The sequence below is a fragment of the Crotalus tigris genome, unplaced genomic scaffold, assembly GCF_016545835.1.
Source record: "Crotalus tigris isolate CLP2741 ecotype Arizona unplaced genomic scaffold, ASM1654583v1 scf7180000017883.2314494, whole genome shotgun sequence".
Classification (NCBI taxonomy): Eukaryota; Metazoa; Chordata; class Lepidosauria; order Squamata; family Viperidae; genus Crotalus; species Crotalus tigris.
The window spans coordinates 1,479,020-1,491,182 of NW_024096700.1; the positions used below are offsets into that span (position 1 = coordinate 1,479,020).

Genomic DNA, 12,163 nt, shown 5'->3' on the forward strand with positions numbered 1-12,163 from the left:
GTGCTCTGCAGCCAAAGATGGAGAAGCTCTATACAGTCAGTAAAAACAAGACCAGGAGCTGACTGTGGCTCAGATCATGAGCTTCTCGTTGCAAAATTTAGGCTTAAATTGAAAAAAGTAGGGAAAAGCACTAGGCCACTCAGGTACGAACTAAATCATATTCCTAATGAATATACAGTAGAGGTGACAAATAGATTTAAGGAATTAGATCTGATAGACAGAGTGCCTGAAGAACTATGGATGGAAGTTTGCAACATTGTACAAGAGGTAGCAACTAAAACCATCCCAAAGAAAAAGAAATGCAAAAAAGCAAAATGGCTGTCTGAGGAAGCTTTGCAAATAGCTGAGGAAAGAAGGGAAGCAAAAGGCAAAGGAGAAAGAGAAAGATACACCCAATTGAATGCAGAATTCCAGAGAATAGCTAGAAGAGATAAGAATGCCTTCTTAAATGAACAGTGCAAAGAAATAGAAGAAAACAACAGAATAGGGAGGACCAGAGATCTCTTCAAGAAAATTGGAGATATGAAGGGAACGTTTCATGCAAAGATGGGCATGATAAAGGACCAAAATGGCAGAGACCTAACAGAGGCAGAAGAGATTAAGAAGAGATGGCAAAACTACACAGAAGAACTATACAAGAATGAGCTTAACATCCCAGATAACCACAATGAGATGGTCACTGACCTCGAACCAGACATCCTAGAATGTGAAGTGAAATGGGCCTTAGAAAATCTGAGCAACAACAAAGCTAGTGGAGGTGACAGTATTCCAGCTGAGCTATTCAAAATCTTAAAAGACGATGCAGTAAAAGTGCTACACTCAATTTGCCAGCAAATTTGGAAAACTCAACAGTGGCCACAGGATTGGAAAAGGTCAGTTTACATTCCAATTCCAAAGAAAGGCAATGCCAAAGAATGTTCAAACTATCGCACCATTGCACTCATTTCACATGCTAGTAAAGTTATGCTTAAAATCCTACAAGCTAGACTCCAGCAGTATGTGGATCGAGAACTACCAGAAGTACAGGCAGGATTTCGAAAAGGCAGAGGAACTAGAGATCAAATTGCCAACATACGCTGGATCATGGAGAAAGGTAGGGATTTCCAGAAAAACATCTACCTCTGCTTCATTGACTATGCTAAAGCCTTTGATTGTGTGGATCACAACAAATTGTGGCAAGTTCTTAAACAGATGGGAATACCAGACCATCTCATTTGTCTCTTGAGAAACCTATATGCGGGTCAAGAAGCAACAGTGAGAACTGGACACGGAACCACTGATTGGTTCAAAATTGGAAAAGGAGTCCGGCAAGGCTGTATACTATCACCCTGCCTATTTAACTTATATGCAGAGCACATCATGAGAAAGGCAGGGCTAGATGAATCAAAAGTTGGAATTAAGATTGCCGGGAGAAATATCAACAACCTAAGATATGCAGATGATACCACTCTAATGGCAGAAAGTGAAGAGGAACTAAAGAGCCTCTTGATGCGGGTGAAGAAGGAGAGTGCAAAAGTTGGCTTGAAACTCAACATTAAGAAAACCAAAATCATGGCATCCGGCCCTCTCAATTCCTGGCAAATAGATGGGGAAGAAATGGAGGTAGTGACAGATTTTATTTTTCTGGGCTCAAAGATCACCTCAGATGGGGACTGCAGCCAAGAAATTAAAAGACGCTTGCTCCTGGGGAGGAAAGCTATGGCAAATCTAGACAGCATTCTAAAAAGCAGAGACATCACCCTGCCAACAAAAGTGCGTATAGTCCAGGCCATGGTTTTCCCAGTTGCAATGTATGGCTGTGAAAGTTGGACCATAAGAAAGGCTGAGCGCCAAAGAATTGAGGCCTTTGAACTATGGTGCTGGAGAAGACTCCTGCGAGTCCCTTGGACTGCAAGGCGTTCAAACCGGTCAGTCCTAGAAGAGATCAACCCCGACTGCTCTTTAGAAGGCCAGATCCTGAAGTTGAAACTCAAATACTTTGGCCATCTAATGAGAAGGAAGGACTCACTGGAGAAGAGCCTAATGCTGGGAAAGATTGAGGGCAATAGAAGAAGGAGACGACAGAGAATGAGATGGCTGGATGGAGTCACTGAAGCAGTAGGTGTGAACTTAAATGGACTCCAGAAGAAGATAGAGGACAGGAAGACCTGGAGGAACATTGTCCATGGGGTCGCGATGGGTCAGACACGACTTCGCAATTAACAACAACAAGGACTACCTGTACATTGTTGAAACTGAAAAGCTTGTCTTTGTCTACCAGGTGCATTTTAGTGAATATTATGTAAATTTAATGCAACAGTGTACTGTCAACAAGGAGCAAATTTGCCGGCCATAATAAATAATTTTGCTAACTGTTCTACCATATATATTGTAAGAACCTGTCCCAGCTGTTCCCTCAGGAAAGTAAAACTCTTGACTCCATTATGGTTAATCAAAAGAACTTTTACAGAGAAATAATGGATGCAGAAAAGTCAGGCAGAATCTGAAGGTCCCGCACAAAATGCAAAGCGATTCTTTCATTTTCCCCCAAACTCAACCCCCCTGACCAGTCCACCAGCAGCCAATATGATGCCGTAGAGATGTTATGAGAATACTGAGGTGCTGGTTGGAGAGCAGGTCACTCTCAGGGCATGATGACCTTGGGACCAGGCTGGAACTGGCTGGGAAGGAGTCTGCTTCTTCTCTAAAGACAGAGGTTCTCCCTAATTCCCAAGCAGTTACAGCAGAAGTGAAGCCTGCAAAGAATGCCAGAAACCTCCCTTCCTCCCTCCAACCAAATGGCAGGACACATGCATGGTGGACCGGACATATATGCATGCTTTTAATAATTACTCCAGAAATGCCTGGCCAAACTTCTATAGTGAGCACTTTTGAGGATCCTGTTCAAATTCTATGATTCCAGGAAAAAGATTAGTGGTCATAATTTAATTTGCTTAACTTTATCAAGACGCACCTGGATATCTGGAAGAACTTTGTTGCCTTAGTCCCTATTTTCATATGTACACTGTACATTTGCATACACAGCATGATTTTTAGTTGTTATTGTTAAAATAGTGAAACACAGAAGAAAGTGTCTACAATGAATAATGATAATAAAATAAGAAAAGTAATTACATTTTAATGGTTAAAACATAAAGAAACTCAAAGAATAAAAAGTTCTATACAATTATGATAAATCTCTGCTTGAAATCAGTTCGGTCAATCACTTGATCATTATATGTGGATCATGTGCCATTGAACTGAAAGGTATTTTTTTTAAAAAATAGTGAATAAATATATATATATATATATCTTAGACTGATTCCTTAAAATCAGGACAATGACTTTCTTTCTATTATGAAAATTATTTTCTTTGCCGTACTCCAGCTTTAACAAGTTGACAGATTCCTTATTTTAGAGGTATCCAATACCATACTGAGATCCCTACATAATTTTTCCCAAATTATATTAATCTGCATTAATTTGAAGCCCAAACAAACCTATAACAGAACCAAATCATGTAACTTAAAGAACTTTCAAATGTCTTACATCAGCAGCATGGAAATTTAACATCCAACTATTTTTAAGGATTTATTGGTTCAATAAACCCAAAATAACTACTTTCTCAAGAATTAATTTCATTTTTAAATCAAAGTATATTGTACATTTTTAAATGCATGACCATTGATATGACAAAATTGGATACTCCTATGCTACCTTTCATTTAAATTTTTAAATTCTTATGAAATTGAATTTTAGTTTCCATTCAATGTCTTTTAGCTAAAATTGCAGGCTGCTAAAGCATTGGAGCCATGCTGTTTAGTTAATATACAGTATGTTTCAGCTATCTATATTGCCAAGCATATGTTGAAGGCAAATTAGCATAAAAAATAGAAAACTAGTCTCACACATATTCTGACTTCTTATTCATAGTTTTTTTTTTATCAATCTGAAACTTTCAAAGGAAAATCCAAGATTGAGTTGGGATAAATACTGGTTCAAATTAAATGTCATAGGGATTAAGTACAGAAAGAGATAAACTATGTTTTATCTATTCAATGTGAATTTCAACTGGAGATGTGTGTGTGTGTGTGTGTGTGTGTGTGCGCGTGCGTGCACACACAGAGAGAGACAGAGAGAGAGAGGCTTGTTCAATCCTGTAATCCAGCTTCACCAGTATAGAAAATCATGCTTTCGTCTTTGCCATTCAGCTGCTAAGCAATTTATGTAAAGAGGCAGATAAAGTGGTTAGAAGAATGAACACAAATCACAGAGCATCTGCCATGTCAAAAACAAATATCTATCCCAATTGTCATATACATATTTTATTTGTAACCATTCTGCCAACCAGCTTTTATTGTGCTTGGTGTTTTCTTCCAGTATACTAACAGAACAGCATATTTCTAAAGGTGTGCATGGATATTTTAAGACTGAAATATTTCTCCAAGTCTGGACTGTGTAAAGCTATTCTTTCTTGGAAGAGTTCTGACTATGAATGGCTAGTTCTGAAGTTGAAATACTCAGTGGTGGGATTCAGCCAGTTCACGCTAGTTCAGCAGAACCAGTAGCTAATTTTTTGTTGCCCAGGCCCAGAATGGACTTCTGGAAGCAGCATCCATACAGAGAACCGGTTGTTCACATATTTGAATCCCACCACTGGAAATATTTACACAGAGAGAATACTCCTTGAATGGGAATCATGGCCCAGACTGAATATTTATTGTTATATAATTTTGGTGTAAATGGAATTTTTATGTAAATATAAATCACTGTAATCGTATAGTTGATTTCCATTCACGTTTTCCTTTTTAGAAATGGTGAAATAGCATATTTATTTCAGAGGTGGGCTCAGCCTATTTTCTAAACCCATTTTAAAATAATCTGCTCAAATCTGTAATTAACAATGGTTTGTTCTTCCATCTGAAGCTATTCTAGAGCCAGAAAACAAGCAGGGTAGAAATAAATATGGCAGCTTTAGAGAGGAATTTGAGAAAGAGGGTCATTCTTGCTAAATGACTATTGATACATTACCATACAGACAATGCCTTCAAAGATGAACGCACAAATCCTCAATTTCTATCTAAGCCCAGGGCAATATTTACTCCAGCAGCAAATCAGAAAACTTTCTAAAGTATATAGCACTTATTTTTCCTGATATGGTAAATTTTAAAGACACAATTAACTCCTTAATATGTCCATATCCTATCCAGACTCAAAGGGAATCTGGAAAGAAAGATACAATTCCTTGAAAGAAGTGTGATCTATGAGCACCACACTTCTTTCAAGGAATTGTATTTTTCTTTCCAGATTGCCTTTGAGTCTGGATAGGATATGAACATATTAAAGACGACAACAACAACAATAATAATAATGATAATAAAAAAGTTGGAACAGACCTTGAAGGTCATCTAGTCCAAAACCCTGCTCAGGCAGGAAACCCTATACCATTTCAGACAAATGACTGTCCAGTCTCTTCTTAAAAATTTCCAGTGTTGGAGCATTCACCGCTCCTGGAGGCAGGTTGTTCCACTGGTTAATTGTTCTAACTGTCAGGAAGTTTCTCCTTAGTTCTAGGTTGCTTCTCTCCTTGATTAGTTTCCATCCGTTGCTTCTTGTCCTGCCCTCAGGACAAGAATAGCTTGGAGAATAGCTTGACTCCCTCTTCTTTGTGGCAGCCCGGTTATTTGTATCTTTTTTGAATAATTTCCAAAGCATGCCATTATTCCATATCTTTCTGTCTGGAAGGCATATAATAGGTTGTTGCTATGAGTGGTCAATAAAGGTCAAGATGGACACCACAAGCATGCAACTGAAGCCCCACTCTTTTTTAACCTGTGTAAAAAAGGGTGGGTCTTTAATTGTATGGTTGTAGTGACAATCCTGACTTTTTTTGACCTCCTATAAAGATCCCTAGTTGCCACTTTCTATATAACATTCTTTCAAACTTTTGAAAAAAATCTCCCTCCTCATTCTGCTTCTCTTAGGAGTAAATGTTCCCTGCTTCCCTCCTTGCATCAGCCTGGCGAGGGAGTCCAGACAGGAAGCATAACCAGATGGAGCAATGCTACTTTATTGTAAAGTTACATTAACATACTCTTGCAAGTCTGAAAATACATTTCTCCTCCATTGTCTTTACATTGCAAGAAACAAAGAAGGGTATGCACCTAAGTTGCCTCTAGTCCAACGATCCCCAACCCCCAGGCCATGGTCTATTCAGTGCAAGCAGCAGGCCAACACACATGCACGCATATGCAGCTCAACTTGCACAAGTTGAGCTGCACACACATGCACGTGCACTTGCCCTCCACTTGTGGAAGTCGAGCTGAGTGTATGTGGCTGTGTGCACTGACCCACTGCTGGTGTGACCTGTTTCCCCTCTCCCCAAGGGCCACCAAGAGACAAAGGTTGGGGACCACTGCTCTAGTCCAACTGTCCTCCTGGCTGTGGCTCTTTCCTGTCTCCCAAGGTCTTTCCAAAATACCAGCATGCCTTATGATACTGAATTGTCCTGTTGCTTCTTTATTTTCTTTACCTTTATCTGAACCTAATTTCAGTTTCTTGAAACCTTTCTTGAACAGTTTGATAGACTACAGGTAGCCCTCCTTTAGCAAGCACAACTAAGACTAGCAATTTGGTCTGTGTTTCTCAACCTTGGCCACTTGAAGAAATATGGACTTCAACTCCCAGAATTCCCCAGCCAGCACAGCTGGCTGGGGAATTCTGGGAGTTGAAGTCCATACCTCTTCAAGTGGCCAAGGTTGAGAAACACTGGTCTAAGTGAACGTTACTAAGTGAAAGCAGGACTGTGCTTATGATCTTACTTCTGCTTTCATTTGCATTACAGGCATGTGACTGTCATAAATGTGAGGACTGGAAATGCTTTTTCCATCACTGCAAACAGTTCTTGTGCAAGGCAGTTAAGTGAGGACTAACTGTGTGCAGCTTGCCTAGCAGGTCGACCTTTTCTAGGTTAAATCTAAATGAATCTTGTTGGAAAGAAAAGTTTCACATTTTTTTTCCTCTCCGGTTTTGTATGCAGAGATAATTTCTGTACGGAGGTAATAAAAGAGCACTCAATCAGGTGAGTTCTCATCTGAAGTGGTTCAGGCTAGATAACAGGTTTGCCACTTCTGAGGAGAATCTTTCCTTAAAGTTCCATCAGAGAAGGCGTTGCAGAAACCATCCTCCAGTCGCCATCTAGTGGTCAAAAAAGAAAGAGGCTGGTCGAAAAAAAATATTACTGGAATACGAAGAAATACACATTAAGGAAGAAGATAGGAAACGGGGGGGGGGGAGCCCTTCCCAGGCAGCATCCCGAGAGTGACACTCGCTTCAGAAAGCTCGTTCAAGTGGATTAAAACAAGACTGGTCAACAGGCATTGATTCTCTGGGACGAAAGGGCGGGGCAGGTTGCAAACGGCATAGATATTCGTGTCCAGGGGCAAATGGGTATTTTTAACTAGACGAAGAGGGGAAAAATTACAAAGTTTGACAAACTGTGTTTTTCAACAATATGTTGATCGTCACCTTAGGGGAGACTAGGGGTGTCATTTAGAAAAGGCTCTATAAATTCTTCATTAATCCCCACCAGAAAGGGGAAGTATCCCAGAGCCCAAGGTTGGTCTGTGTTGACGCGCACTCTCGCGTCTCTCTCTCTCTCTCTCTCTGTGTGTGTGTGTGTGTAGAGACGGCTGTGTGTGTGTGTGTGTGTGTGTGTGTGTGTGTGTGTGTGTGTGTGTGTGTGTGTAGAGACGGCTTTGAGAGTGGGGCAGAGAGCTACACGCGCGCGCGCGCACTCACACGCCCGCAGCCCCTTTGCCTGGACGACCAAATCGGAGTAGGCGCCGTTTTGTAATTTTCTTTGTTTCTCTCCGGATCGAAGCCCCCTATTTCCTTCCCGCCACGACACAATCCGCTTTCTCCCTCTACTGACAATTTCAGGGAAAAGAAAAGCAGAGCTGCTGCCCGGGGAGGCATCACCCGCAGCAGCAGGGTGGTTGCTCGCCTCCGTGGACTGCTGCCCGCTCTCAACACCCGCAGCAGGAGCCTCGGCGGCAGGGAAGCCCTTGCTTGGCTCCGCTCTTCAAGGCATGCTGGGCACCCGTTGGAGCTGGGAGGAAGCTTGGCCCCGGCAGCCCAGCCCTCCGATCGCGGCAGCTCTCCTGCCTGACGAGAACTGCCGCCGCCGAGCAATTTCCTGAGGCTGGGGGGAGGAAGAGGAGAGAAGCGGCTACATTGAGTTGCCACCAGACGGAATTGCGTCGCTCGCTGACCCCCCCCCCGCCCGCCTCCCACGTCTACCGCTGAACTTGTTGCCGAGGGGAGAGCAAGGGGGGCTGGCCAGGAGCCGCCTCAGCGCCTCTGCACGAGCGCCGCGGGAGCCTCGGTCACTTTCAGGTCCCCTGCATGCCCAAGCGAGCGCTCCGGCTGGACTTCGCCCCCAGGTAAGGCGAAGGGAGGGAAAGACGGCCGAGGAGGGCTAGGCGCGTGGGCAGGTGGCCGGAGGTCCCCCCCCTTCGAGGCGGAGGCCTCTTGGACCCCTCCTTCCAAATTTTCGCCCCCTCCCTTCCTTTTTTTCGGCTTATTCCGTCTCCACCGCCAGAGCTTTGGGCGCGCTGCCTCCAGCGGGGCAGCATCAAGTGGCGGGGAGAGTTTGAGAGGGCGCCGGAGCAGCTGGACAGAGGGGCGTCATTGGGGGGGGGGGCAGGAGCCAGTTCGATGTGTAAGAAGGGGAGGGGAAAGCCAAAGTGAAATGGCTTTCTTGATCCCTGGAATCTCCATCCAGCTCCCAAATCAGTCCTTTGTCCTAGCCAGATTTCTGAACTAAATTCTTGCCTAGACCTTTTGAAGTCCAAAATAATCTCCTTACTGGAAGTGCTCATTGTTTTATTTTGGACTGCATAAATAGTGTTACTGCTTTCACACATGCACGTGCATACGTATTGCCTTGAGTGTGTTTGTGTGGTATACTCAGGCTCCTTATCCTTAACCTTTGTCCTCTAATAACACAGAGACTTAGTCCTAATCTCCACCTCCAATTCCAATATCTCTTTGGCCAGCAATGTTTAGGCTAAGGACTGTAACCCTCCTTTTCACCATCCCAGCTGCAAACATTGCAGCTAAGGTCACCTTTATTCCTAAATCAAATGTATTTGAACATTCCAGCCCCAAAGTTTCTATTTTAGGATTCTTCTTATCTCCTCAAGACCAATTCTCAAAATGTTTACTCCTCTATTAACCAACCACTTTGGTCATTCTCTCTTCCATCCTAAACCTCCCTTCCAGCTCCTTCTGAATTTTCATTCAGGATGAAGACCCTGACTTTTCCCTTGGTTATAGCTAATCCCCTCATAGGAATCTCCCTCCCAGAATTGTTCTTTTCATCCCTCCCTTTTTTGCACGTTTCCCACAAGTGGTTGTTCTGTCCAGTTCAGCTGGAAATTTGGATTTCCCCTCCCCCATCTTCCTGTTCAACCTTAATTTTTGCTTTTAAAAATTAATTTTCTTTAAGGAGACTTACAGGATTCTTTGTGAGCTAAGATGTTTTTCAGTTTCTCTTTTCTTTATTCAATAAAAGCTTCCCTGTATCAAGTTGGAGTCTTCTAGTTCTCTGTCCCTCTGCCTTGCTTCTTTAGTACAAGAGCCTGGAAAATAGGAGTGTGTGTGGTATGATGTGATGATCATTGGGATAAAGGGAATCAACTGTGAATTGGAAAAGTGACATCTTCACACCTTCTGCTAGAAACCTATGATTTGCAAAGAGATGTAAGTAGACATCCTAGCAGGTGTTCTTTCTGTGGCACTAGCCTAAGTATTCAAGAAAGAAAAAAATCGATTTTTTTCTTCTCTCTCAGTTCCCAAACAACTATTTGCAGCTGATGATTGTAGTAGACAGGTGTCATAGTCTTTCCTAGGAATCAGGAAAGAACAGATTATTGCTGAGCTAGGAGTTGTCTCTTAGTCTGATAAAATTGCTGACTGATTACCACTCCCTGGATCTGACAGGCTAGCTGATTTGCTCTTGCAGACAGTATATTTTTGCTGCATTTTTGTGCATGTTGATCTTTCCTGACTTAGGTTTATTGAGAAAGGAAGTGTTTGTGTTGATCAAAAACATAGAACAGCTTCTCATGCTCCACAGTTGGCTAACAGCTTAAAGCAAATATTTCAAATAGAATTAAGCAATGGGAGAGCCTCAGTTATTTGGGAAGGGTAAGAAGGGAGAGAAGATGAAAAAAATAGGATAGATTTTCCTGTCATACATAAAGTGTGGGCCCCTAATCTCTTCCTGCATTCTGTGTTTGTTCCCTCCTCCCCCTTCATTTTAGAAGACTGGATTATTTCTAAAGAGACCACCCAGCAATACCACCAGCAGCTTCCATAATGGCAGCAGGAGTAGCAGCATGGCTGCCTTTTGCCCGAGCAGCAGCAATAGGATGGATGCCAGTGGCCTCCAACCCTATGCCAAATGCACCTCGGCAGGAGAGGAAACGTAGTCATGATTCTATGATTGTGCTGAATGTGAGTGGCACCCAGTTCCAGACCTGGTTGGACACCCTTGAACGCTATCCTGACACCCTTCTGGGCAGCTCAGAGAGGGATTTCTTCTACCATCCAGAGACACAGCAATACTTTTTTGACCGGGATCCTGATATCTTCCGACACATCCTCAATTTCTATAGAACAGGGAAGCTACACTATCCCCGTCAGGAGTGCATCTCAGCCTATGATGAGGAGCTGGCCTTCTTTGGTATTATCCCTGAAATCATTGGTGATTGCTGCTATGAGGAGTACAAGGATCGACGACGGGAAAATGCTGAACGCCTTCAGGATGATGCTGATCAGGATAATGCCAATGAGTGTCATCTTCCTTCCATGACAGCTCGAGAGAGGATGTGGCGGGCCTTTGAGAGTCCACACACCAGCACACTGGCTCTGGTTTTTTATTATGTTACTGGCTTTTTCATTGCTGTTTCTGTCATTGCCAACGTGGTGGAGACTGTGCCCTGTGGGATAACTCCTGGTGCCATCAAGGAGCTATCCTGTGGAGAGCGCTATGATGTGGCTTTCTTCTGCCTAGACACAGCCTGTGTCATGATCTTCACTGTTGAGTATCTCTTGCGCCTGGTGGCTGCTCCCAGCAGGTACAAGTTTGTCCGTAGTGTCATGAGCATCATTGATGTTGTGGCAATTATGCCATATTACATTGGCCTGGTGATGACCAACAATGAGGATGTCAGTGGAGCTTTTGTAACCCTGCGTGTCTTCCGGGTCTTCCGGATCTTTAAATTTTCACGCCACTCACAGGGTCTGCGCATCCTGGGCTACACTCTGAAAAGCTGTGCATCAGAGCTTGGCTTTCTCCTTTTTTCTCTCACTATGGCCATCATAATCTTTGCTACAGTTATGTTCTATGCTGAAAAAGGTTCATCTGCCACCAAGTTCACCAGTATTCCTGCTTCTTTCTGGTATACCATTGTTACTATGACCACCTTGGGGTAAGTGCATATGGTTTTATCTCTAGGCAAAATATAGATAATTTGCATTGTTATTCTGGATTATCTTTACTTGCTTTTTTAAAAAAAAATGTGAAAAAAGATGATGCATAATTATGCTCAATGAAAAAAATGCTTATGATCTGTTTATGATAGGCAGAAGATGCCACTTCACTTTCTCTCATGTAAATATAAAATATTGAGGACTACAATTATGAGTTCCCTTAAATTCTAGGATTGCTGTAGATTTTGTATTTTTTTCTTTCACATATTCAGATATCATTGTTAAAGTTTCTATGCAGGTTTACCCCCCTACTTTTCCTTCATGATTAATGTAATGATAGTTGAGTTTTAGGCAAAAGATAAGGATTCTATTGTCCTATTATCCTGGATTCATATGATAAGGAATTTTATAATAGTTTATGTATTCATAGCAAAAATGTAATTAATCTTTCACGTAAAAGGATCATACTCAAATAATATAAAAACTAACACAATGTAACTCAATTTGCTTTTTAAATATATGTTAAAGTTGTCAATATAGCTGTTTTTGAAGTGTTGCAGCAAACATTTAAAACTCATGTTTAGTTTTTCATTCTGGAAGCTAATTTTGGAAATGGTGATGAATTCACCATCAAGGAATTCCATAGGTTATTTCATAATGTTTGCAATGTAGCATTTTATAAAAA

At 42.1% G+C, this 12,163-nt stretch overlaps 1 protein-coding gene across 1 annotated transcript; it reads left to right on the forward strand.

Annotated features, from left to right (window-relative positions):
- The first annotated feature begins 8,317 nt into the window (after positions 1 to 8,317).
- Positions 8,318 to 11,581, forward strand: KCND2 (potassium voltage-gated channel subfamily D member 2). The gene is made up of 2 exons (XM_039343967.1): positions 8,318 to 8,423; positions 10,308 to 11,581. Exon 2 carries the CDS (start codon positions 10,363 to 10,365, stop codon positions 11,479 to 11,481), a length of 1,119 nt encoding a protein of 372 aa, XP_039199901.1. The 5' UTR covers positions 8,318 to 8,423; positions 10,308 to 10,362; the 3' UTR covers positions 11,482 to 11,581.
- Positions 11,582 to 12,163: the final 582 nt, after the last annotated feature.